This window comes from Zalophus californianus, chromosome 7 (assembly GCF_009762305.2).
Source record: "Zalophus californianus isolate mZalCal1 chromosome 7, mZalCal1.pri.v2, whole genome shotgun sequence".
Classification (NCBI taxonomy): Eukaryota; Metazoa; Chordata; class Mammalia; order Carnivora; family Otariidae; genus Zalophus; species Zalophus californianus.
This window is the reverse complement of record NC_045601.1, coordinates 52939474-52963550: the sequence shown is the minus strand read 5'-3', so window position 1 is coordinate 52963550 and position 24077 is coordinate 52939474. Positions and strand designations below refer to the sequence as shown.

General features: G+C 41.3%; 2 protein-coding genes and 1 pseudogene across 4 annotated transcripts in view; 1 reads left to right on the top strand and 2 right to left on the bottom strand.

Moving 5' to 3' along the window:
* Positions 1-24077, bottom strand: part of SNX3 (sorting nexin 3) — a 46182-nt gene that overhangs the window by 20303 nt on the left and 1802 nt on the right. The window lies entirely within an intron of this gene.
* LOC113927554 (mitochondrial import receptor subunit TOM40 homolog) lies at positions 8368-9593 on the bottom strand. Of its 2 annotated transcripts, XM_027603466.2 has the most exons (2): positions 9274-9593; positions 8368-9180 (listed from the first exon to the last, which is right to left on the bottom strand). In XM_027603466.2, the coding sequence occupies exons 1-2, from the start codon at positions 9547-9549 to the stop codon at positions 8530-8532; spliced, it is 927 nt and encodes a 308-aa protein (XP_027459267.1). In that variant the 5' UTR covers positions 9550-9593; the 3' UTR covers positions 8368-8529. The 2 variants fall into 2 exon arrangements, with proteins under 2 accessions (XP_027459267.1, XP_027459266.1); XM_027603465.2 differs by having other exon boundaries at positions 8368-9593.
* On the top strand, positions 19993-20092 carry LOC113928110 (annotated as a pseudogene).

Here is a 24077-nt window from a genome sequence, read left to right as displayed (position 1 = left end):
GAATCATCTTGGAAATAAATCCTCCAGCCCCAGTCAAGCTGTTCCAGCAGATATCAAGGAAAACAGAGGTAAGCTGTTCCTTCTAAGACCTGACCAAACTGCAGAATTGTGATAAAGTGAATGTCAGTTGTTTTAAGCCACCAACTTTTGGGGTTGTCTATTACACGGTAACAGGTAACTAAATCAGTAACCTGACTTTGGTAGAATTATGCTAAACAAGAAGCATACTGAGAGGACAGTATTTCATATATAAAAACGTGGTACCTAATTAAGTGTACAGACTTCTTTGTTTTTAACCCTTTGCTGTTAACTTTTTTGCTTATTAGCTCTTGACTGTGTTCTGAGCAGCCGAGGTTCACAGAAAATCTAAAATAGTTCACTGATTATGGATTATTCAATTATGGAAGTGTTCTTCTACAATTTAAGCAGGTGATAAGATGAACTGAAATTTCTTTTTTTTAAAGATTTTATTTATTTGAGAATGAGAGAGCGAGCATGAGAGGGGGGAGGGTCAGAGGGAGAAGCAGACTCCCCGCCGAGCAGGGAGCCCGATGTGGGACTCGATCCCAGGACCCCAGGATCATGACCTGAGCCAAAGGCAGTTGTTTAACCAACTGAGCCACCCCGGTACCCAAACTGAAATTTTTCTACTCTAACCAAAAGCAAGGTCCTAAAATAAGTTGCAATTTAAGATGAAGTTGCTTTCTCTGCATTAACTTGATAAATCTCTAAGAACAGAGTATGAAATAATTTGCCACCTACATTATAAAAGAATTACACTGAGGTGTTTCTTCAAAGAATGAAATACTACCTGGAACATGAAAACAGGTATTCAATGAGTCTTAATTCTTGAAGACATGAGTGATGCTTATGTTAATAAACCCTTTCTCTTGTGAGAGTGATTAGCTATAATAAGACCAACTAGACAATGATATTAAATACTATATACATGCATGCTTTAAATTGAGACAGCAGTATCATTACAATACTTTATTCCTTCCATAAAGCCCCACAAAGAGTGATTATTGTTCTTATAACCAAAAGTACTCAAATCACTAACACAAAATCCTTTTATTAGAAACAGTAGTAACTCTCTTAAGAACCCTCATAATATATCACTGGAAAAAGCACAGGTCACAAGAGTTGTAACTTGTCATCAAAGATTTCAATACAGGGCGCCTGGGTGGCTCAGTGAGTTAAGTGTCTGCCTTCGGCTCAGGTCATGATCCCAGAGTTCCAGGATTGGGTCCCACATCGCTCATTCTCTTTCTCTCTCCCAAATAAAATCTTAAAAAAAAAAAAGATTTTAATACATTAATAATTAAGTCACTATAAGCCAAAAAATTTCTTGCTGGCATACTCTCTTTAACTGTTAGGTGTTATCAGTATTTGTGGTGGGGCTGGAGAGCAGGGTATTCTGGGTTCTGTCCCTCAAAATTTAAGTTCATTTCTGAGTACTTAATCTAGCCTCTTTTCTCCTCATACTTTCCTTCTCTTGCTCTCTCCTCTGAGTTGTAAAGTTTGTAAGAAAAGGAAATCATTCCAGATCCTTCACCTCTAGCCCCCAAACTATTTGGAAGTGTGGTAAATAATATATTTTAAGTCATGACACTTATAAATATTAATTATGGAGTCTCATAAGCCACTGATGTTACTTATAATGCTAAGAACTATACAGAATAAAAGTATTAATTGAGAATCTACCACAAACACTGACTAAATACATGGACATGGTCCCTGATTAGCAGACTTTATCTAGACAAGGATAGATAAAGGTAAGGAGAAAGAAATTAAGGATACTAGAATACCATGGGGCAAGTTTCTGTAAGACTACACAATCTGGGGAGTACATTATTATGATAAAGACATGTATGTACAACCTTTTAGGCTTAGAGGCTTTAAGACGAATTAAAAATTTTTCTGAGGCGCCTGGGTGGCTCAGTAGGTTGTGCATTTGACTCTTAGGTCCTGCTCAGGTCCTAATCTCAAGGTGCTGGGATCAAGCCCTGCATCAGACTCTGTGCTAAGCAGGGAGTCTGCTTCTCTCTTTCCCTCTGCCCTTCCTCGGCTCTCGCTCTCTCTATAAAGTAAATAAATAAATCTTTTTAAAAATGTTACTTTCCTTCTCTAAATCTCAGTTACCTCGTCTTTAAAATGAAGATACTGCCATTTACATCAACAATTAAAGAGGAACTATTATTACTTCACACATTATCACTTCCTGGGTATCGAGTGTAGGGCAAATACCATGCCACATTTATCTTTTTTTTCAAATTTTTAGTTAAATTCTAGTTAGATAACATACAGTGCAATATTGGTTTCAGGAGTAGAATTCAGTGATTCATCATTTACATACAACACCCAGGGCTCATCATAACGAGTGCCCTCCTTAATACCCATCACCATTTAGCCTCCCTCCAACAACCCTCAGTTTGTTCTCTATTTTTGAGTCTCTTATGGGGGATGCCTGGGTGGCTCAGTCGTTAGGCGTCTGCTTTCGGCTCAGGTCATGATCCCAGGGTCCTGGGATCGAGCCCCACATCAGGCTCCCTGCTCGGCGGAAGGCCTGCTTCTCCCTCTCACTCCCCCTGCTTGTGTTCCTTCTCTGTCTGTCAAATAAATAAATAAAATCTTAAAAAAAAAAAGTCTCTTATGGTTTGTTTCCCTCTCTCTTTTTTTTGTCCCCTCCCCATATGTTCATCTGCTTTGTTTCTTAAATTCCACATATGAGTGAAATCACAAGGTATTTGTCTTTTTCTATCTGACTTATTTTGCTTAGCGTAATACATTCTAGCTCCATCCACATAATTGCAAATGGCAAGATTTCATTGTTTTTGATGGCTAAGTAATATTCCTGTGTGTGTGTGTCTACACCCACCCACACACACACACACACACACACACACACACACCACTTCTTTATCCAGTCATCAGTCGATGGATATTTGGGCTCTCTCCATAGTCTGGCTGATAATGCTGTTATAAACATCGGGGTACATGTACCCCTTCAAATCAGTATTTTTGTATCCTTTGGGTAAATACTTAGTAGTGCATTTACTGTATCATACAGTAGTTTCTATTTTTAACTTTTTAAGGAACCTCCATACTGTTCTCCAGAGTGGCTGCACCAGCTTGCATTCCCACCAACAATGCAAGAGGGTTCCCCTTTCTCTGCATCTTTGCCAGTACCTATTGTTTCCTGTGTTGTTAATTTTAGCCATTCTGACAGGTGTTAGGGGGCATCTCAATGTGGTTTTGATTTGTATTTCCCTGATGATGAGTGATATTCAGCATCTTTTCATGTGTCTGTTAGCCATCTGGATGTCTTCTTCAGAAAAGTGTCTATTCATGTCTTCTGCCCATTTCTTAACTGGATTATTTGTGTTTTTTGGGTGTTGAGTTTGATAAGTTCTTTATATATTTTGGATACTAACCCTTATCAGACATGTCATTTGCAAGTATCTTCTCCCATTCCATAAGCTAGCTTTTAGTTTTGGTGATTGCTTCTTTCACTGTGCAGCTTTTATCTTGATGAAGTCCCAACAGTTCATTTTTGCTTTTGTTTCCCTTGCCTCCGGAGACATATCTAGAAACAACTACTATGTGCAAGAAGCTAAGTAATATTTGATCAAGAGGCCTTTAAAAACATTTAAACATTGCATAAAAAGTGCTTCTGAGCACACATAAATTAACATTAAAAGCATAGTAATATTAGTAAGGTCTCTTCAAAATATAAAACCTCTAAAAAAAGGTAGAATGCAAAACACTAAGGGTTGGAGCTGCTGGAATGGTGAAGAGCTAAGCAAAACCTCCCCCACCTCTCCCCCCAAATCAAAAACAACCATATCAGGATTCTGAAAGTTGGCTGAAGACATATAACAAATCAAAAAGCATTTACTCAAGAAAAAACCGTGAACCTCAGGTAAGAGCACAAGTCTGTGGTGTTTTAACCATCACACCAGCTCCATCAATGGTAGTTTTACCAGTGTGGGGCAAAACCAGCACCATCACTGCGAGAGGGGGATAAATGATTAAGAGAAGAATGTAGAAAAATTCCACATGCAGGGGGTATTGTTGAGAACAGTGATCTTGGTGGCAAACAATGGGGAAGGCCAATATTGCATCAGCCAATGGTCCCAAGATTGACTAGGGCAAGAAACAAATGAATATACTTGATGGAAATTTAGCAGAGATGTCCTGAGAATGGCACAACCATGATGGACCTTAGTAAGTTATCCGTGGTGGTCTGAAAGGCTATGTGCTTGCACAAAGCGGCATGCAGGCTTAGGAAAGATTGGCAAAGACCCCACTTATCTCTGGCTGTGAGGTCTTTCACAGATACAGAAGAATCATGGACATGAGAAGACTTGGCACAAAGTAGAAGTTGGAACTTATAAATTGCCTATGCTTTGAATTCATTCCCCAACCTACTACATACAAATTCATTGTCTAAGGGCAGAAGCCTTATGGCTCAAGGTGCTTATGCAGAACCTCTGACCAAGTCACTGGCTAACACTAACTATGCTGATCCAAGCCTGACCCCTAGGAAACCAGGCTTAAAAAACAAAACAAGAATTGGGGGGAAAAAATGAGATATTGGCAACAGCACACTTTGTGCAGGCAGGTCCTTAAAAAAATATACAGAAATAGAACCCCTCCCGTGTGGGAGAGGCGGGAGATGATATAATTCATGAGTCTCTAAAATATATTATCTAAGGGGTGCCTGGGTGGCTCAGTTGGTTAAGTGTCTGACTTCTGCTTGGGTCATGATCTCAGAGTCCCGGGATTGAGCCCTGAGTTGGGCTCTGTGCTCAGAGGGGAGTCTGCTTCTCCCTCCCCCTCTGCCCCTCCCCCCCCCCGCTCGTGCTTGCTCAAGCTCTCAAATACATATTTAAAAAATAAATAAAAATATATTGTCTAAAATGTTCAAACAAAATAAAAGGTTCAGCTTTAAAAAAAAATTATGAAAGATGCAAAGAAACAGGAAAGTGTATTCTATACATAGGGAAAAAACAATTGTTTTCAATAGAAACTATCTCTGAAGAGGTTCAGTTGCTGAACTTAGCTGACAAGGATTTCAAAGCAGCTATTATAATAAATATGTTCAAGTAACTAAAAGAAACCATGCTTAAAGGATTCAAGGAAAGTATGATGACAATGACTCAATGAACAGAGCATCTCAACAAAAAGATTATAAAGAAGACCCAAGTTGGAATTCTGGAGTTGAAAAGTGTAATAACTGGGGCGCCTGGCTGGTTCAGTCAGTGGAGCATGGAACTCGTGATCTCAGGGTTGTGAGTTCAAGCCCCAGGTTGAGTGTGGAGATTACTTAAAAATAAAATCTTAAAAAAGAGTGAGAGAAGTGCAATAAATGCATGAAAAATTCACTGGAGGGGCTCAACAGATTTGAGGGGCAGACAAGAGGAATCAGCAAATGACGACAGATCAATAGAAATTGTTCATTCTGAAGAACAAAAAGAGAACAGAACAGAGCCTCAGAAACCTGTGAGACTCCACCACAGGTACCAACACACAAGTAATGGGAGACTCACAGTAAGAGGAAAAAAAAGAATAAATAATGGCTGAAGACTTCCCAAATTTGATTAAAATCTTTATACTACACATCCAAGAAGCTCCATGAATTCCAAGTAAGAGAAACATAAAGAGATCCATGCCTACAAACATCATGGTCAAACTATTAAAAGCCAAAGAAAACCAGAAAATCTTGAAAATGGTAAGAGACAAATGACACATCACATATAGGGAGACACACAATAAAATTAACAGCTGACTTCCCCCCCTTAAACAACAGAGACTAGGAAGCATTGGAGTATTCAGAAGGCTGAAAGAAGATACAACAAAGTCTATATTCAGTGGTAGAGAGAAATCTGATATGCACCCCACCCCAATTCCCACCCCTGGTATACACACCTCCCATATGAGTATGGAGAGAGGCCTACAAATACGATGGATGTCACTTTCATGATTGAGTTACATTATATGGCAAAGATGAAGGACTTTTGCAGATAAAGTTAATCAGTCTTTGAGTTCATCAAAAGAGATTTTTTTTGAGTGGACTTGACTTAATCAGGTGAGCCCCTTAAAAAGAGGACTTCAGGCCACTATAAATTTTACAGCTATAAGAAAATGAATTCGGGGTGCCTGGGTGGCTCAGTCATTAAGCGTTTGCCTTCAGCTCAGGTCATGGTCCCAGGGTCCTGGGATCGAGCCCTGCATCGGGCTCCCTGCTCTGTGGGAAGCCTGCTTCTCCCTCTCCCACTCCTCCTGCTTATGTTCCCTCTCTCGCTATGTCTCTGTCAAATAAATAAATAAAATCTTAAAAAAAAGAAAAAAAAATGAATTCTCCCAACAACCACGTAAGCCTGGAAAGAATCCCAGGCCTCACATGAGACCACAACATTGATCAAATCTTGACTGTAGATCTTAAGATCCAAGCAAAGGGCCCAGCTAAGCCAAACCCAGGTTTCTGACTTAAAGAAACTGGTGAGGCAGTACTTTAAGGTGCTACATTTATGATAATTTTCAATGCAATAACAGAAAACTAATATATCCAGCAAAACTATCCTTCAAAAATAAAGAGAAGGGGCACCTGGGTGGCTCAGTCAGTTAAGTGTCCAACTCTTGATCTCAGCTCAGGTCTTGATCTCAGCTCAGGTCTTGATCTCAGGGCTGTTAGTTCAAGCCCCACATTGGGCTCCAGACTGAGCATGGACCCTACTTAATAAATACATACATATATATGTGTATGTATATATATATATGTGTGTGTATGAAATAAGCCATTCCCAGATGAACAAAGACTGTAAGAGTTTATAGTAAGCAGATCTCCCTTACAAGAAATACTAAAGAAAGCCCTTCAGGGGTGCCTGCATGGCTCAGTTGGTTAAGCCCCGCGTTGGGCTCCCTGCTCAGTGGGGAGCCTGATCCCATGGTCCGGAGATCAAGCCCCGCGTTGGGCTCCCTGCTCAGTGGGGAGCCTGCTTCTCCCTCTCGTCCCTGCTCGTGCTCTATCTCTGCCTTTCTCTCTCAAATAAATAAAAATCTTTAAGAAAAAAGAAAGAAAGACTAAGAGAAAGAAAGGAAGGAAAGGGAGGGAGGGAAGGAAGGAAGGCGGGAAGGAGGGAAAGAAAGAAAGCCCTTCAGGCTCAAAAGAAATGACAACAGATGGTTACTGGGATCCACATGAAGAAATAAGAGAAGCAGTAAAAATAATTACACAGGTAAATGTATAAATGTGTTTTTCTCCTCTCTTAGATGATTAAAAAGACAACTGCATAAAATAATTATAAACCTCTATTGTTACCCCTGTATGATGTAAAGATATAATACACATGACAATATGAAACAAAGGAAGGGGGAGGAACTGGATGTATTTGGAGCAAAGCTTATATATTTTACTAGAATTAAATTTTTTTTTAAAGATTTTATTTTTATTTATGAGAGAGAGAGAGAGTACAAGCAGGAGGAGGGGCAGAGGGAGAACAGACTCCCCGCTGAGCAGGGAGCCCCATGCGGGACTCGATCCCAGGACCCCGGGACCACGACCTGAGCGGAAGGCAGACGCTTAATGACTGAGCCACCCAGGCGCCCCTATTTTACTAGAATTAAGTTAGCATTAAAGTGAATTACACTGTGAAAGGCTGAGTCATTGTCATTCCTAGATCAAACACTAATAATCTTAAGAAGAATTTTAAAAGGTCTTAGGAATTAAAATGGTATGCTAAAAAAATCTATTTAATGAAAAAAAGAAATAAAGGAGGAATAGAAAAACAAAAATGAGATATAATAAATAAGTATTAAGAAGTGCACTTGTGGGGGGGTGCCTGGGTGGCTCAGTCCTTAAGCATCTGCCTTCGGCTCAGGCCGAACCCCGCATCAGGCTCCTTGCTCAGCGGGAAGCCTGCTTCTCCCTCTCCCACTCCCCCTGCTTGTGTTCCCTCTCTCGCTATCTCTCTGTCAAATAAATAAATAAAATCTTTTTTTTTTTCACTTTTGTTCACGTATATTTTTTGTTTTTGTTTTTTTTTTTCTGTAAAATGTCCCGGTTCTTCCATAACTTATAAACATGATTTATACTGAGGGATGGGTGGGAAAGTGGGCGGGGGCAGACTGACCGGGGATGGGGAAGCTCCTCTTCTTCCTGCCCCTCAGGGCCGGGCCCAGGGCCCTTTGGGGGGACTCGGATACCCCAACACCTCCCTGAGGTTGTCCGGCCGCCTCTGCCCCTGGTGCTCAGAACCTGGCGTGCCCCTTGATTCCGGAATCCCTCCTGTGACTCCAGGCCTAGTAGGCACCCTGTCCCTAGTGCTCCGAATCCTGAAGCGCGCGAGTTCCAGAATCCCCCCCTCAGCTGCTAGGGTGATGGGTCCTCTCCTTTCCACTGCCCCCTTGACCCCCGAGGAGGGAGGGAAGGGAGGGGGAGGAGGGCTCAGGTCTCCCCTCCGTGGCAGGGGGAGGGGGAGGGGGGATCTGTAGGAGGAAGGGTGGAAGGCGGGGGCCAGGAGGGGCTCAGCCGATGGTGAGGCCAAAGCCGCACTGGAACTTGTTCTTTCGGTGATTCAGGAAGGCCCCAAGGGCCAACGTCAGGGGCAGAGGCGGGAGCTTCTTCGCCAGTGTGGTGCCCACGATCCAGTTGCTGTCCACGGAGCCTCTGAAGAGGAGGTTGGCCTTGGGCAGGTCCAGCTGGTACCCGAAGGAGACGCTGGTGTCCTGCATCCTCGTGCTGGCCTCGAACTCCATGCCCACCTGCAGCTGGTCACTGGCTTTGTGATAGTAGGTGGCATGCATGCCTGCCTGGCCCAATGTTACTGTTGCCAACCAGTTGTTCAATGTGTACTTCCCAGCTAGAGACATGACAGTGCCTTCCTCCCCAGGCCGCCAGTGGTAGACAAGCTCCCCACCCAGGGCCAGACACGGCGTGATGCTCTGGAGGTAGTGGGCCACCAGGATTCCTGAACCCACCAGGACGTCTGGGTTCCCCAGGGTGACGGCTGCTGTGAAGTCAGAACCCCGGTACTCCCCGTCCACCTGCCAGTTCACAAACTTGGACTGCTGGGTCTGGATGGCCATCTTGGACCAGAGGCCAGGGCCCAGCTGGTGAATGACCTGAGCATTGAGGCTGCCACTGTTGTCCATGTCACCCACCAGCACGGGGAATGCCTCTGTGGGACTCAGCTGCTTTGTTCCCACGTAAGTGACCCCGAAGTGGTAGTTGGACTCCCCAATTGTGCTGAGGGCTACTGTGTGGTTTACCTGGAAATGGTTACTCAACCCTTTGTTGACTGTGAGCTTGACACCTTCCATCTGAATGGGAAATAGCTCCTTGCACTTCCGGTGACACTCCTCGAACGTGCCGGGGTTGGGCAGGCAGCCGCAGGCCCCATCACCCGCGGTCCCTGCGGCGCTGCCACCCGCAGCACCGGGGGTCCGTTCCGAACCTCGACCCGCGCCAGCCCCAGCGCCCAGACCGCCCCCGACCGGCGGCGGCGGCCCGGCAGGCGGCGAGCTAGGGGCCAAGACGTTCCCCATGGTCGCTGGCGGCAGCGCCCGCACCCGGCCTGGGCTCCGCTCCCACCCCCTAAATAAATAAAATCTTAAAAAAAAAAAAGAAATGCACTTGTGGGGCACCTGGGTGGCTCAGTTGGTTAAGCATCCGACTCTTGATTTTGGCTCAGGTGATGATCTCAGGGTTGTGAGACTGAGCCCTGCCCTTGGCATGGAGCCTGTCTGAGATTCTCTCTCCCTCTCCCTCTGCCCCTCCTGCCCAGTGCATGCTTTCTCTCTCTCAAAAAAGCAAAAAAATAAAAAGGGGCACCTGGGTAACACAGTTAAAAATCTGACTCCTGGTTTTGGCTCAGTTCGTGATCTCATGGTTGTGAGATCAAGCCCTGTGTTGGGCTCTGCACTCAGCACGGAGTCTGCTTGAGAGTCTCCCTCCCTCTCCCTATGCCCATTCCGCTTGCGCGCACTCTCGCTCTAAAATAAAAAAGTAAAACAAATAAGTGAATCTTTAAAATAAATAAATGAAGTAAAATTAAAAAGAAGTGCACTTGTGATGAGCACTGGATGATGTATGGAATTGCTGAATCACAATACTGTATACCTGAAACTAATATAACACTGTACATTAACTAACTGGAATTAAAATAAAAATTTAAAAGAAGAAAAAAGTATCAAATGGCAGAAATAAACCCATCACACCAATAATTTCATTAAATATAAAACAAAACACTTCAATCAAAAGACAGAGCTTGTGAGCCTGGATTTAAAAAAAAGATACCATTCTTACATCCTGTCCACAAGACACATATTTAACATTCAAAAACAAAAACAGGTTAGGGATGCCTGGGTGGCTCAGTCGGTTAAGCGGCTGCCTTCGGCCCGGGTCATGATCCCAGGGTCCTGGGATCAAGTCCCACATCAGCCTGCTTCTCCCTCTCTCTCCCTCTGCTTGTGCTCTGTCAAAAAAAAAAAAAAAAAAAAAATCTAAAAAAAAAAACAGGTTAAAAGTGGAAGGATGGAAAATGATATAGCCTACAAGTAACCACAAAAATGCTGGAGTGGCTATATTAATAACAGATAAAAGACTTAAAAAATTTTTTTAAAAAGATTTTATTTTTGGAGAGTGAGAGAGGGCATGTACGAGTAGGGGGAGGGGCAAAGGGGGAAAAAGGGAGCAGGAGAGAGAATCCGAAACGGACTTTTGCTAAGCATAGGGCTCAATCCCACAACCTGGAGATCATGACCTGAGATGAAACCAAGAGTCAGTTGCTTAACCAACTGAGCCACCCTGGCACCTCTAAAACACACTTAGGACAAGATAAATGGGTAAGGACTGAGATTCTTGTTAAAAGGTCATGAAGAACTGCTTTCCTCCCCTGCTTTGGTAACTTGAAAGAAAAGATTATATTAACCTAACTGCTCCTCCTCCATTATTTGTGTTTCCATGTTTTTTTATACAATGCACATAACAGAATATTTACCATTTTATGTTACAGAGTATACACTTTTTTTTGAAAGATTTTATTTATTTATTTGAGAGAGAGAGAATGATAGATAGAGAGTACGAGAGGGAAGAGGGTCAGAGGGAGAAGCAGACTCCCTGCCCAGCAGGGAGCCCAATGCGGAACTCGATCCCGGGACTCCAGGATCATGACCTGAGCCGAAGGCAGTCGCTTAACCAACTGAGCCACCCAGGCGCCCCAGAGTATACACTTTTAAGTGTACAGAATTCTGAAGTATTAAGTACATTTACACTGTTGTGCAACTATCACTACCATCCATTGTCATGTTTAAACAATATAAGAGATTCTATAGAGTTTTGACTTTTCCTTAAGAACGTTTCAATGATGTATCAGACAGTTTGGGAGAAAAAAATGCAAGTCTGGTAATGTATGTCAGAAAACCAATCATTTACTGAAATCAGTACTTTCTTTTCTCTTTTTTTAAAGTAACCTGTATCCCCAACGTGGGGCTCAAACTCACAATCCTGAGATCAAGAGTCACGTGCTCTATCGACTGAGCCAGTCAGGCACCTCCTTCTCTTTCTGATAGTGCATTAGAAAGCTAGAGGCAACTCAGTAATTAAATAACAGCAACAGCTAATATTATATAAATGAGATAGAATTTTTTTTTTAAGTAGGCTCCAGGCCCAGTATGGAGCCCAATGAAGGGCTTGAACTCACAACCCTGAGATCTGAGCTGGGATCAAGAATCAGACACTTAATTGACTGAGCCACCCAGGCATCCCAAATGAGACAGTATTTAAAGTCCATAACACCTAACATCATTTAATTCTCATTTAATTCTAAGGAAAACAGTAACACTGTCATCTTTAGGATAGACAAAAGGTTCAGAGGGGTTAATTGTCCAAGGGCACTCAATTAATAAGCTGGGCAAACTGGGATATGAATTCAAGTTCATAATCTATGTGTTCTTAGACTGTGTTAAACTATCTCCCAAAGAACAAAAACTTAATGGAGGTTCTAAAAGAATGGAGATCCACACTATGTAAGCGGTCAATAGTTTTGCCCCTCTGCTACAACCTCCGCCCAGCGCTCCCTCACACATACAATACTCAAATCTGTTGCCAGTTCTTTTCTACCGTCCCTGGGTAGGGAAAGACTGCCCCAGATGCTTCGACCAATTTATTTATTTATTTTTAAAGATTTATTTATTTATTTGAGAGAGAGAGAATGAGAGAGAGAGAGATACATGAGAGGGGGTAGGGTCAGAGGGAGAAGCAGGCTCCCTTACTGAGCAGGGAGCCTGATGTGGGACTCGATCCTGGGACTCCGGGATCATGACCTGAGCCGAAGGCAGTCGCTTAACCAACTGAGCCACCCAGGCGCCCAATTTAGAGAGAAGTTTAGCTTCCCTGAGAATGAAACTTGAATATGATAAACATAGCAGTCAAAACCCAACAAGAAAATGAGGTCTGTCATTGGGTAGGGGTAAGGAGCCCTACACAGGGATTGATGAGAGGAGAGAAACAAAATACGGTATCAGGGAAAGTGTACAAATTAATAGTAATAAATAACAGCAACTATAAAGTAAAAGAACAAAATTTCTCTGCACATTCTGACACAGGATATAGAATTTCTGGCAATACTGATAGCAAAAAACTGCCGAGATGTCTCTGAAACCACAGGATACTGATAAGAAACTGTACTCTTTCAATAAAGTCAGGTGAAACTAGGACAAACACTAATCAGAAACACAAGCCATCAAAAATTGCCAAAGAAAGTGTTGCAACAATTTAAACCACCTTTATAACAAGGTGACTTGTTCAACAACCAAGAACTTAAGTTAGGAAGTTATAAAAAATGGAAGTTCTCTAGGACATTTCAATGAATCTGTAACTGAAGCTGTTTTTGTTTTGCAGCTTATTCAACCCTTTGAAGCCAACCATGACTCCTCACCAACTTCAGGTGTTTACGAAAAGAATATATTAACGTGTAAACTGAGGGACAAAATCGATTTATCAAAGTGCTTTACAATCTAAATTTAATATCCACCGCTGAGTTGCTTTTAGTTTGCCTACATGAGAATTTAGACGTAAGACTTCAACATTTTAATCTAACAGATTTTTCTGAGGCCTTTAAAAAGAATCCTTGAGGAAGTGGGGCAGAAAAGGATTTTGGGAAGCATTTCCTCTTCTACTGGCCACAGCAAGACCTATAAAAAGACCCAACTTCACTGGAGAACAGGAAATTACTTCAGCGGCCTGAGCTAAACACCGTGGGAAGGCCCAGTACTCTAAACAGATCTGAAAGCAGCTATTAACTGACATCTGTCAGAACCACACGTATTTTACATCTACCTGTATAGGACTGAAGAGAAGTAAGATTCTACACACTCTGAAAGGCACCATTTACTTTCATCCCAGTTCTCTTTGGTTAAGCTATAGTTTAACTATAGTTTACAAACTTGTGCTCAATTTCCCAATATAATAAAATTATCCTATAAAGGAAATACGTCTCTAACCTTTGGATTAAGAAATTTTCTCTAATCAGCAGAGAACAGGGTGTGTGTCAGTGCATGGGAGTTTGGCCCAGAGGTACAGTGAACAGACTATGAGTGACTAGTGACTGGAAACACAGTGAGATGGGGCAAAAAGGTTACAGAAACTCAACAGAAAAAGCCCTATATACAATGGTCCCTTTATATATGACACATCCTGTAATTCAAGCCCAATTATCACTTATAATGAATTAAAGACAAGTCAAACAAGTCAACTCTAATTCTAAGGAAACTAGACAAATAGATGTCTGATAGTTTGAATCTAACACTTCAATTTAAATAGACTCATATGACTAATGGCTACTATATTAGAACAGTTTTAGACAAAGGCATATCAAAAGTTCTAGAGAAAAGCAAATCAAAGAACATATTCCTTCTAAATAATCCACTGAGGGGCGCCTGGGTGGCTCAGTCGTTAAGCGTCTGCCTTCGGCTCAGGTCATGATCTCAGGGTCCTGGGATCGAGCCCCGCATCGGGCTCCCTGCTCGGCGGGAAGCCTGCTTCTCCCTCTCCCACTCCCCCTGCTTGTGTTCCCTCTCTCACTGTGTCTCTCTCTGTCAAATAAATAAAATCTTTAAAAAAAAAAATAAATAAATAAATAAATAATCCACTGAACAGTATTCATAACTAATAGCCTACTCCAACCTATAAATCCTTTCTTAATTTATGAAAGTTCCACCAGATTTTATAATTAGAATCCTTCTTCTACAATGCTTCCTTAGCTTTAACATTCTTGAACTTTCTTCATATAGAAGTTCTGGGTGCCTTACGTATTTGATACATATAGTTTATATACCTCACAGCCTTTTAGGTTGGATTTTAAAAATCTATCCTGTCACAAATGGATCAGGATATTTTAAAAGAACAGACCATTCCTGCTCACTATAAATAAACGCCTGAAGCTAACTGCAGGTTTCTTTCCAAAATAGAAACCAAGGAAAAAAAATTGTAACATCAAAAGAAATTGTATAGTTATGCATTTACTGCCTGAAATACTTAAATATATTTTAGACTTTGAGACCTAGAATCACAAGATGCAGAATTCAAAGTACTTTTCTCCTAATGTGTGCAATGAATGGAAGATACTATTGCTTCCAAGACCTTGCCTGGAATTATGGAGGGTCAGAGGCCTAATAATAAAGAATAACACCTTTTCTAAGTTAAATTTTAACCAAGAGCCAATAATCTACAGTGTTCATCACACAGTACTCATAATTTTACATCTGCCTAGTCTCAGAAGTTGGCGCCCTCTCATACAAGAGCACTAGAGTACAAGAGCAAGGATAAACGACTATATCAAAGATTATGTGATTCTTTCTCTTATACTCAGTTTTTAAAAAAAGATTTTATTTATTTATTTGAGAGGGAAAGAGCAAGCAAGAGCACAAGAGCACAAGAGCAGGGGGAGGGAGAAGAAGACTCCCCGCTGAGCAGGGAGCCCAACATGGAGCTCAATCCCAGGACCCTGGGATCTGAGCCACTCAAGTGCCCGGGAAATGATTTTTAGTACAGGGGTATGGTCATTCTTATTAATTTCCTATTGTTGCTATAACACATTATCACAAACTTAGTAGCTTAAAACACAAATTTATTGCCTTAAGTTTTGGAAGCCTTTCAATAAAACTACAAAAACAGGAAAGTCCACAGCTTGCTCACTCCTGCTCTAGATCTATCAGTGTCTTAGTAATGTTTTCATTGGGGTGCCTGGGTGGTCAGTAGTAGGTTGGGCTTCTGACTCTTGATTTCAGCTCAGGTCATGATCTCAGGGCGGTGAGATCAAGCCCTGTGTCTGGTTCCGCACTCAGTAGGGAGTCGGCTTCGAGTCTCTCTCTTCCTTTCTCTCTCCCTTTGCCCCTTCACCCGCTCATGCTCTCTCTCTAATAAATGAATCTTTAAAAAAAGTTCTCAGTTACACAATATGGGGGGATCTCTGGGTGTACATTTATCCATTTAAGATTTTATTTATTTATTTGAGAGAGTACACTCACACAAGGGAGAGCTTAAGGGAGAGAGGAAGAAAATCTCCAGCAGACTCTGCACTGAGCACAGAGCCGGACACAGGGCTTGATCCCACAACCCTGAGATCACGATCTGAGCTGAAAGCAAGGGTCGGATGCTCAACAAACTAAGCTACCCAGGCACCCCTGGGTGTAAATTTAAATAAAGGCCTGACAATACATAATATATGCCTAGCCAACAAGACTTTTATCTACTTCTGTTTCTACTTCAAGATAATGAATAATGTCAAGGCAAGAGAGGAGTAAGATGCAAAGAACTGGACATAAGGAGGGGAGCTTTGAGACTCCTTTCTTCCTCTGTATGGATTAGAATTCCCAAATTTACTATGGAACAGAGAAACTCATCCTACAAGGCAAGAGTCGGAAAAAACAGAAAGCAAACAATCTATGGGTAGCAGGTGTGGAAATAATTTAAGGAAAGCCAAGAAAACAGAGATGCTATATCAGTGATAAAATCAAAGTCTAGAGAGCAAAGAATTAGGAAGTGCCCATTCCGATAGACACAAAGTAATTTTATAAAAATTATTTTAAGTCTTCTGTGATTCTCTGGTAAGAGACACTGATCTCACTTATTTTGGTGGCTCAAATTATATACTCCTTCATTTGATACCATCAACTAAAACGCTGGTCCTAAGTAAAACTGCCTCCATAGTTTGTTTTTTTTAAGATTTTATTTATTTATATATATATATATATTTTTAAGATTTTATTTATTTATTCATGAGAGACAGAGGGAGAGAGAGAGGGAGAAGGAGAGAGAGAGAGAGAGAGAGAGAGAGAGAGAGATAGAGAGAGAAAAGCAGAGGGAGAAGCAGGCTCCCAAGGAGCAGAGAGCCCAATGCGGGACTCGATCCCAGGACTCCGGGATCATGACCTGAGCCGAAGGCAGACGCTTAACCATCTGAGCCACCCAGGTGCCCTGCCTCCATAGTTTTAAACAGCCATTGAAGAAGAAAAAAATAAAAGATTAATCGTGTATTTTCAACACCTCTAATCCAACCCCACACCCTATCAGATATGCCATGTCTTCATGATCGTCTCCTTTCTCAACTCATCAAAATTAATTTTCAGGAAGAAATCAAAGAAATCAAAACTCATTCACATTTAAAATTGTCAAAACTGGGGCATCTGGGTGGCTCAGTTGGTTAAGTATCTGCCTTTGGCTCAGGTCAGGGTCCTGGGATTGAGCCCCGTGTAAGGCTCCCTGCTCAGTGGGGAGTCGGCTTATCCCTCCCCCTCTCGCACTGCTCCTTCCCCCCCCATGCTCACTCCCTCAAATAAAAAATCTTTAAGAAAAAAAAAAGATTGTCAGAACTAATGAGAACTCAATTTCATTTCTTACAAATCAAGTGACCTGTCTCTAAACTTTGAAATATCAGGCATCAGCAAAAAGTAAAGAATTAAGAGAGATGATCAGAATGTTGCTAAAGCCACACACCCTAGAAGGGCTGAACCCAATTACTTCTTTGCTATTATGGTAAAGCAAAGAACCGTGCCTGTCCTTCCTTTCTTCACATGGTAGAAGATGTGACTAGATTTCCCAGCTTCCTTTGAGGAAAGGGGCAATGGGGCAGGAATATGTTTTCCCCTCGGCTAGAAGATGGATGTGATGCTGGGAGCTGAGAATCAAGCCATGATACCAGCCCAGGCCTGCCTCTGAGACCTCATGTGAAAAAATAAACTCTCTATTGTTGAAGTCTCTGTGAGAACAGCCCAAACTGTATCCTAACTGATAGCACTTTTCCTGAAAGTTACATCAAATGTCACATTTTACCACCATGTCAAAATTCCTAAGTTCTAAATATTTAAGGAAGTAAAATTCTGGTTGAAAGCATTAAGTCATTTAACTAAGAAATCCGTAAAAAGCAGTACCAAGATTATAGTATTGCTTTTCTTGGACACCATCTTTCTTATCTGATGTTCAAAAAATTGCTGGCTCTGGGGCGCCTGGGTGGCTCAGTCGTTAAGCGTCTGCCTTCGGCTCAGGTCATGATCCCAGGTCTTGGGATGGAGCCCCCATCGGGCTCTTCGCTCAGCGGGAAGCCTGCTTCTCCCTCTCCCACTCCCCCTGCTTGTGTTTCCTCTCCCGCTGTTTCTCTCTGTCAAATAAATAAATAAAATCTTAAAAAAAAAAAAATTGCTGGCTCTGCTTACATGAAAGCAGCACAATATGGTAAAACATCAAAGTACCTAAAAACAACAGTTCAATGTTTTTTGTTTTTTTTTTCTTTTTTGGTAAGCATGATTATGAAGGTGAAGACAGCGAAAATTTCTATTACAAAGAATCACCAAGACTGCTAAAAGTTAAACATTTTAGACTTTTCCACTTTAAAGGTACAGAGTGGCAATATTAACAAAATACAAGAATTTCTTTCTTGGGGCACCTGGGTGGCTCAGTCAGTTAAGAATCCAACTCTTGATTTCAGCCAGGTCATGATCTCAGGGTTATGAGATGAGCCCCACATTGGGCTCTGCCCTGGGTATGGAGCCTGCTTAAGATTCTCTCTCTCCTGGGACACCCGGGTGGCTCAGTCGGTTAAGCGTCTGCCTTCGGCTCGGGTCATGATCCCAGGGTCCTGGGACTGAGCCCCGCATCAGGCTCCCTGCTTAGCAGGGAGTCAGCTTCTCCCTCTGCCCCTTCCCCTGCTTGTGCTCTCTCCCTCAATCGCTCTCTCAAAATAAAATAAAATCTTAAAAATAAATAAATAAACTACCATTTCCCAAATCCCACCCCTACCCAATGAAGTAAGAATCAAAATGGTTTCAAAAGCTCTCCAGGAGAATGTTCAGGACAGGCTCTGAAGGTCAGAAAATGTAGATTCAAATCCCAGTTTTGCCATTTAATACCCACGACTTTGGGCAAGTTACTTAACCTTCCTAAACTTCATTCATGCATAATGTCCACTCCATACCAAGTGCAGTGCCAGGTGTTGAATAAGAGTGATTATGATACTGATTGGAAACTGTCCTCTGGGAGCTTATAGTGGAAGATACAGAAACTAAAGGAAGCCACAAACAAGCAAATAAATTTAATCCTTAGGGCTACAAGGGTACACAGGAAGGAAATCCAGTCTAAATTCCAAGATCAGCAAAATCTCTAAAAAGATGATAGTAAGGGGGCGCCTGGGTGGCTCAGCCAGTTATGCGTCTGACTGTAGCGCAGGTCATGATCTCAGGATCCTGGGATTAAGCCCTGGGTAGGTCTCCCTGCTCGGCTGGGAGTCTGCTTCTCCCTCTGCCCCTCCCCACACTCGTTCTCTCTCTCAAATAAATAAATAAAATCTTAAAAAAAAAAAAAAGATGGTAGTAAGGCTAAGTCCTGCAGGACAAGTAACAGTAGCCAGATGAGGCCACTAAAGGAAGACCGTTTTATTTTTTTTAAAGATTTTATTTTGGGGGGACGTTTGGGTGGCTCAGTCTGTTAAGCATCTGCCTTCGGCTCAGGTAATGATCCCAGGGCCCTGGGATCGAGCTCCGCATCGGGCTCCTCGCTCAGTGGGGAGCCTGCTTCTCCCTCTGCCTGCCACTCCTCCTGCTTGTGCTCTCTTGCTCTCTCTCTGACAAATAAATAAAAATCTTAAAAAAAAATAAACAAATGAGGGCACCTGAGTGGCTCAGTTGGTTAAGCGACTGCCTTCGGCTCAGGTCATGATCCTGGAGTCCCGGGATTGAGGCCCGCATCGGACTCCCTGCTCGGCGGGGAGTCTGCTTCTCCCTCGGACCCTCCCCCATCTCATGCTCTCTCTCTATCTCATTCTCTCTCTCAAATAAATAAATAAAATCTTAAAAAAAATGAAAGTATTTTAAGAAAAAAGAAAAAGAAGAAGATAGCAGGAGAGGAAGAATGAAGGGGAGTAAGTCAGAGGGGGAGACGAACCAGGAGAGATGATGGACTCTGAAAAACAAACTGAGGTTTCTAGAGGGGAGGAGGGTGGGGGGATGGGTTGGCCTGGTGATGGGTATTAAGGAGGGCACATTCTGCATGGAGCACTGGGTGTTATGAACAAACAATGAATCATGGAACACTACACCAAAACAAATGAGTAATATATGGTGATTAACATAACAATAAAATTTAAAAAAAATGAAAGACTTTGTTTTTAAGTAATCTCTACACCCAACGTGGGGCTCAAACTCACAACCCCAAGATCAAGAGTCATACTCTCCACCAACCAAGCTAGCCAGGCACCCCAAGAAGACTGTTTTTAATGGCGGAGGAAGTATGTAGACACAAGAGGCCTGGATAAAAGAAAATTCAGCTTATTCAGGAGATACAAGTAGTTCAAGAGAACTGGAACATAAAGTAAGAATGAGGGAGGGAGAAGAGATGAGATTAGATCAACAGGGACCCCAGCTTTTACACCAGCAAAACAGGAATATTATCTATTCTCTTCAGTTACCTCAAAGATCATCTTATATATATAGCAATGCTTGCTTCAGCAGCACATATACTAAAATTGGAATGATACAGAGATTAGCATGGCCCCTGCACAAGGATGACATGCAAATTCATGAAGTGTTCCATATTTTTTATATATAAAGCACAGTGCCTTGAATAGAAGTACTGAAGTGAAAAATCCCCTCTTTAGCTTCAACACGCGAAGAAAAAAAAGCTTGCCTTTTATAACATCACTAGCCAGCCACTCAACAACATGTTCTCTTCACGTCATCTCATCAGAGCACAGAATTTAATAGCAAGCTCTTTGCAGCTGTTCATCTCTCCTGGGTGCATCTTACCCACTGTGCATTACTGAAGAGTCAACTCAGGTCTCAAGAGTACCAACTTGGGATTTCCTTCAAATGTTCAGACACCTGAGGTGCCACCAAACTAGGCTGTAGACAACAAAGGTTTTAATGTCCTGTTTTAAATTAAATGAACTGCAGCTGTGAAAAAATTCTGAACCAGGACCAGACTACTTCAAATCTAACCCTGGCTCTGACACTAGTCAGATAATTTACTTTGGGTGAGAGACAACCGTCTGTGTAGAACAATATAGAACAGTCCCTAATAACCCAATACAGCAGGACTACTTTTTAACTGTCACTGCCTCCCTCCCCAATCTTAAGGCATGGATGAGGTAAGAACAGAACCTTCAAAGGTAGTAACATGCCCATCCTTCAGGGAGATCCCGAAGGTCAGCTGTAGCTACCAGCAAAGATGTGTACAGACAACATCGCGTGGCCAGCTGATAAAGCTACATAGATTCTGTAAGATGTCCTTTGGCACAAAAATACCTTGATTCTTTAAAATATTATTTTGAAAAAAAATATTTGGGCCCTTTAATAATATGTTCTTATAAATCCTGAAAGCAAGTCTAAGAATTAATTTATTTCTCAGTTTCCAATCTGGATATTAATAACTTCCAATTTAAAATGAGAGGACTCACCCAGAGTAAAATCACCAATACAGGTTTGGAATGGAAAACGGTTAAGATGCTACTTTTACTGATGATATTTCCTGTCAAAATGTTTATCAAACTTGGGGCGCCTGGGTGGCACAGTCAGTTAAGCATCCACTCTTGATTTCAGCTCAGGTCCTGATTTCAGGGTCCTGGGATCAAGCCCTGCATCAGGCTCTGGGCTCAGTGTGGAGTCTACCTGAGATTCTCTTCTCCCTCTGCTTCCACCCCCCACCCCCCGCCAACACGCACGCACTCTCTCTAAAATAAATAAATACAATCTTTAAAAAAAAAGTTTATCGGGACGTCTGGGTGGCTCAGTGGTTAAGCGTCTATCTTCGGCTCAGGTCATGATCTCAGGGTCCTGGGATTGAGTCCCACATAGGGCTCTCTGCTCAGTGAGGAATCTGCTTTTCCCTCTCCGTTCTCCCTCTGTCCCTTCCCCTGCTCATGCTCCCTCTCTCAAATAAACAGAATCTTTAAAAAAATGTTTATCAAACTTCAGTATTCAGCTTTATGTTTTAATAAGCCTCAATTTTATTTTTTTTAAAGATTTTATTTATTTATTCATGAGAGACAGAGGGAGAGGGAGAGAGAGAGAGAGAGAGGGAAGGAGAGGGAGAAGCAGGCTCCCAAGGAGCAGGGAGCCCGATGCAGGACTCGATTCCAGGACCCTGGGATCATGACCTGAGCCGAAGGCAGACGCTTAACCATCTGAGCCACCCAGGCGCCCCAATAAGCCTCAATTTTAAAAGGCTACTTCTGTACTATGTGAGTTGAATGTTGGCTAATCTTATTAGGTAATCATTTCACAATATATGCACATAAAAAATCATTATGCTCTACACCTTAAATACATTATATATCAGTCATATCTCAATAAAACTGGAAAAATAGGGGTGCCTAGGTGGCTCAGTCATTAAGCGTTTGCCTTCGGCTCAGATCATGATCCCAGTGGGACTGAGCCCTACATCGGGCTCCCTGCTCCGTGGGAAGCCTGCTTCTCCCTCTCCCACTCCCCCTGCTTGTGTTCCCTCTCTCGCTGTGTTTCACTGTCAAATGAATAAATAAAATCCTAAAAAAAAAAAAAAACTGGAAAAAATACTAATATAATCATCACAGGAAATGTGCTACCTTAAAATATGCAGCATTAAGTATTTTGGGGCTTAATATGAAATTTACCACCTTCCAAATGGCATCACAACTTTCTACCTGGAATCACACAAAGTAATAAAAACTGAAAACAAACAAGTTCCTTGGTTAAATACTAAACAAGATGGCTTCTTTTATACTATATCTGCCTCAATGAAAGTATACTTCCATGCCAAAAAATCTAACAATCTCAGTAACTCAACTTCACAGTAATACAGAAAATGTAGTTAGTTGATCACTGTCTTTTAAATTAGAACATATGTGCTTTTGGAAAGAGGTAACTTTTGAAAGCTTAGTATGTACCAGTCAATGCTAAAGAGATTTATGTACATTATCTCATTTAGTCCTATGAGGTAGGTGCTATTGTTAGCATACTTATTTTACAGAGGGAAGTGGAGTTTAGATTGTGTACCTTACTCTGCTTATAAATGATAAATCTATTCATTGAATTCAGAGCTCAAGAAAGATCCTTAACTTCACACCTGTTTGAAACAACTGTCTCTAGTTACAATAGATCTTAACTAACTAAAAATCCCCAGAAAACTAAGGTTACATTATAGTACAAACTTCATAAACAGTGACTGAATGTCTCCTTTAAACTTCTCTTTAATATGCAAAAATAATTCTAGACCCTGAGCTTTCCTAAACCTTTTATCATTTATGGTACTCCCTCTGCTGCACCTACCCATTAGAACAATTTTTAAAAACATTAACACTGTACCAATTATTTTCAAAAGCCCAGAGATACTAATCAAGTGATCCTAATAGTCTTAAACACTACCCCCAAACCAAAAGATAAGTGGAGATTGGGAAACTTGCATTCTAAAGTGCCACTATCTAGATAAAATTACTCTCTGAATTAGAGTAATTTCAATCAGATTCTATAAAAATTGAACATTTTTCTCAAGATTAGATTTAGAAAGTAACTATAAGATAGTTTAAGGGCCCAAACTCCACATGACATTTCAACAGCCAAAGGCTGGCAACAGGGGCTAGGAAGAGAGGCAACAGTTTAGAAAGTAGTAATAACTAAAATTACAAAATGACTTACCTATTCATCTTGCTGGCCATTTTACCTTAACACAAGATTGTCATTACACTCAAAAATCATATGCTACTTAAATAAGACCTATTGTCCTACTATATGGTGTCCTGAGTTTTTAAGTTAACACATTACATATTAAGAAAAACCCCAATGGCATTTCACGACCATTAGAAACTCAGTTACACTTTTTTAGGATACCTGCACTTATGACTATAAACATCATTAACCCACAAAAAAACTGGTTTATATAACACAAACCAATGCAGCTACATACTCTGTTAATTCCATAACTTATTAACCACTCTTAAAAAGGATTATTCTTAAAAATGTAAATGATCATACCATAAACACTATTTTTAAAGTGTCACATCAGCTATGCAGTAATAAAGTATCAGATTTTTTTTTAAATTTTTTTATGGTTATGTTAGATGTATTTTTAAAAATAATTAAATTATACTAGAATGCATTTCATACAATGCACTCAGCAAGATAAACACAAAGTTATTACATGGAGGAAGTGGAAGCAGGAGATTTTGCTTCAGTTGTATGACAGGAAGTACTAGCTATGGAAGTTTAGAAACAGGAATACCAAGTTCTGTTTTAGCACAAGAAATAAAGGAAAACATGGTGGTGAATTAGGGTAAAAGAGGAAGTTCATTTTAGTGAAAAATCTGCCATATATTTTAAAATCATTCCAAAAGTTAAAAAAAAAAAAAAAGCCTTACTTTTTTACCAGGCTTATGTGGTAAAGTACTTCTGTAAGTATGCTGGAGCCTGGATTTTGCAACTTCACTACAACAAAACTGCTTATGGCTCACATTTTACACATCCATAGGGATACTAGGATGACTTGGAACATAAACTTTAGTTTCACATCTTAACATCTGATAATTAAAAATCTTTTAGCAATACATGATAAA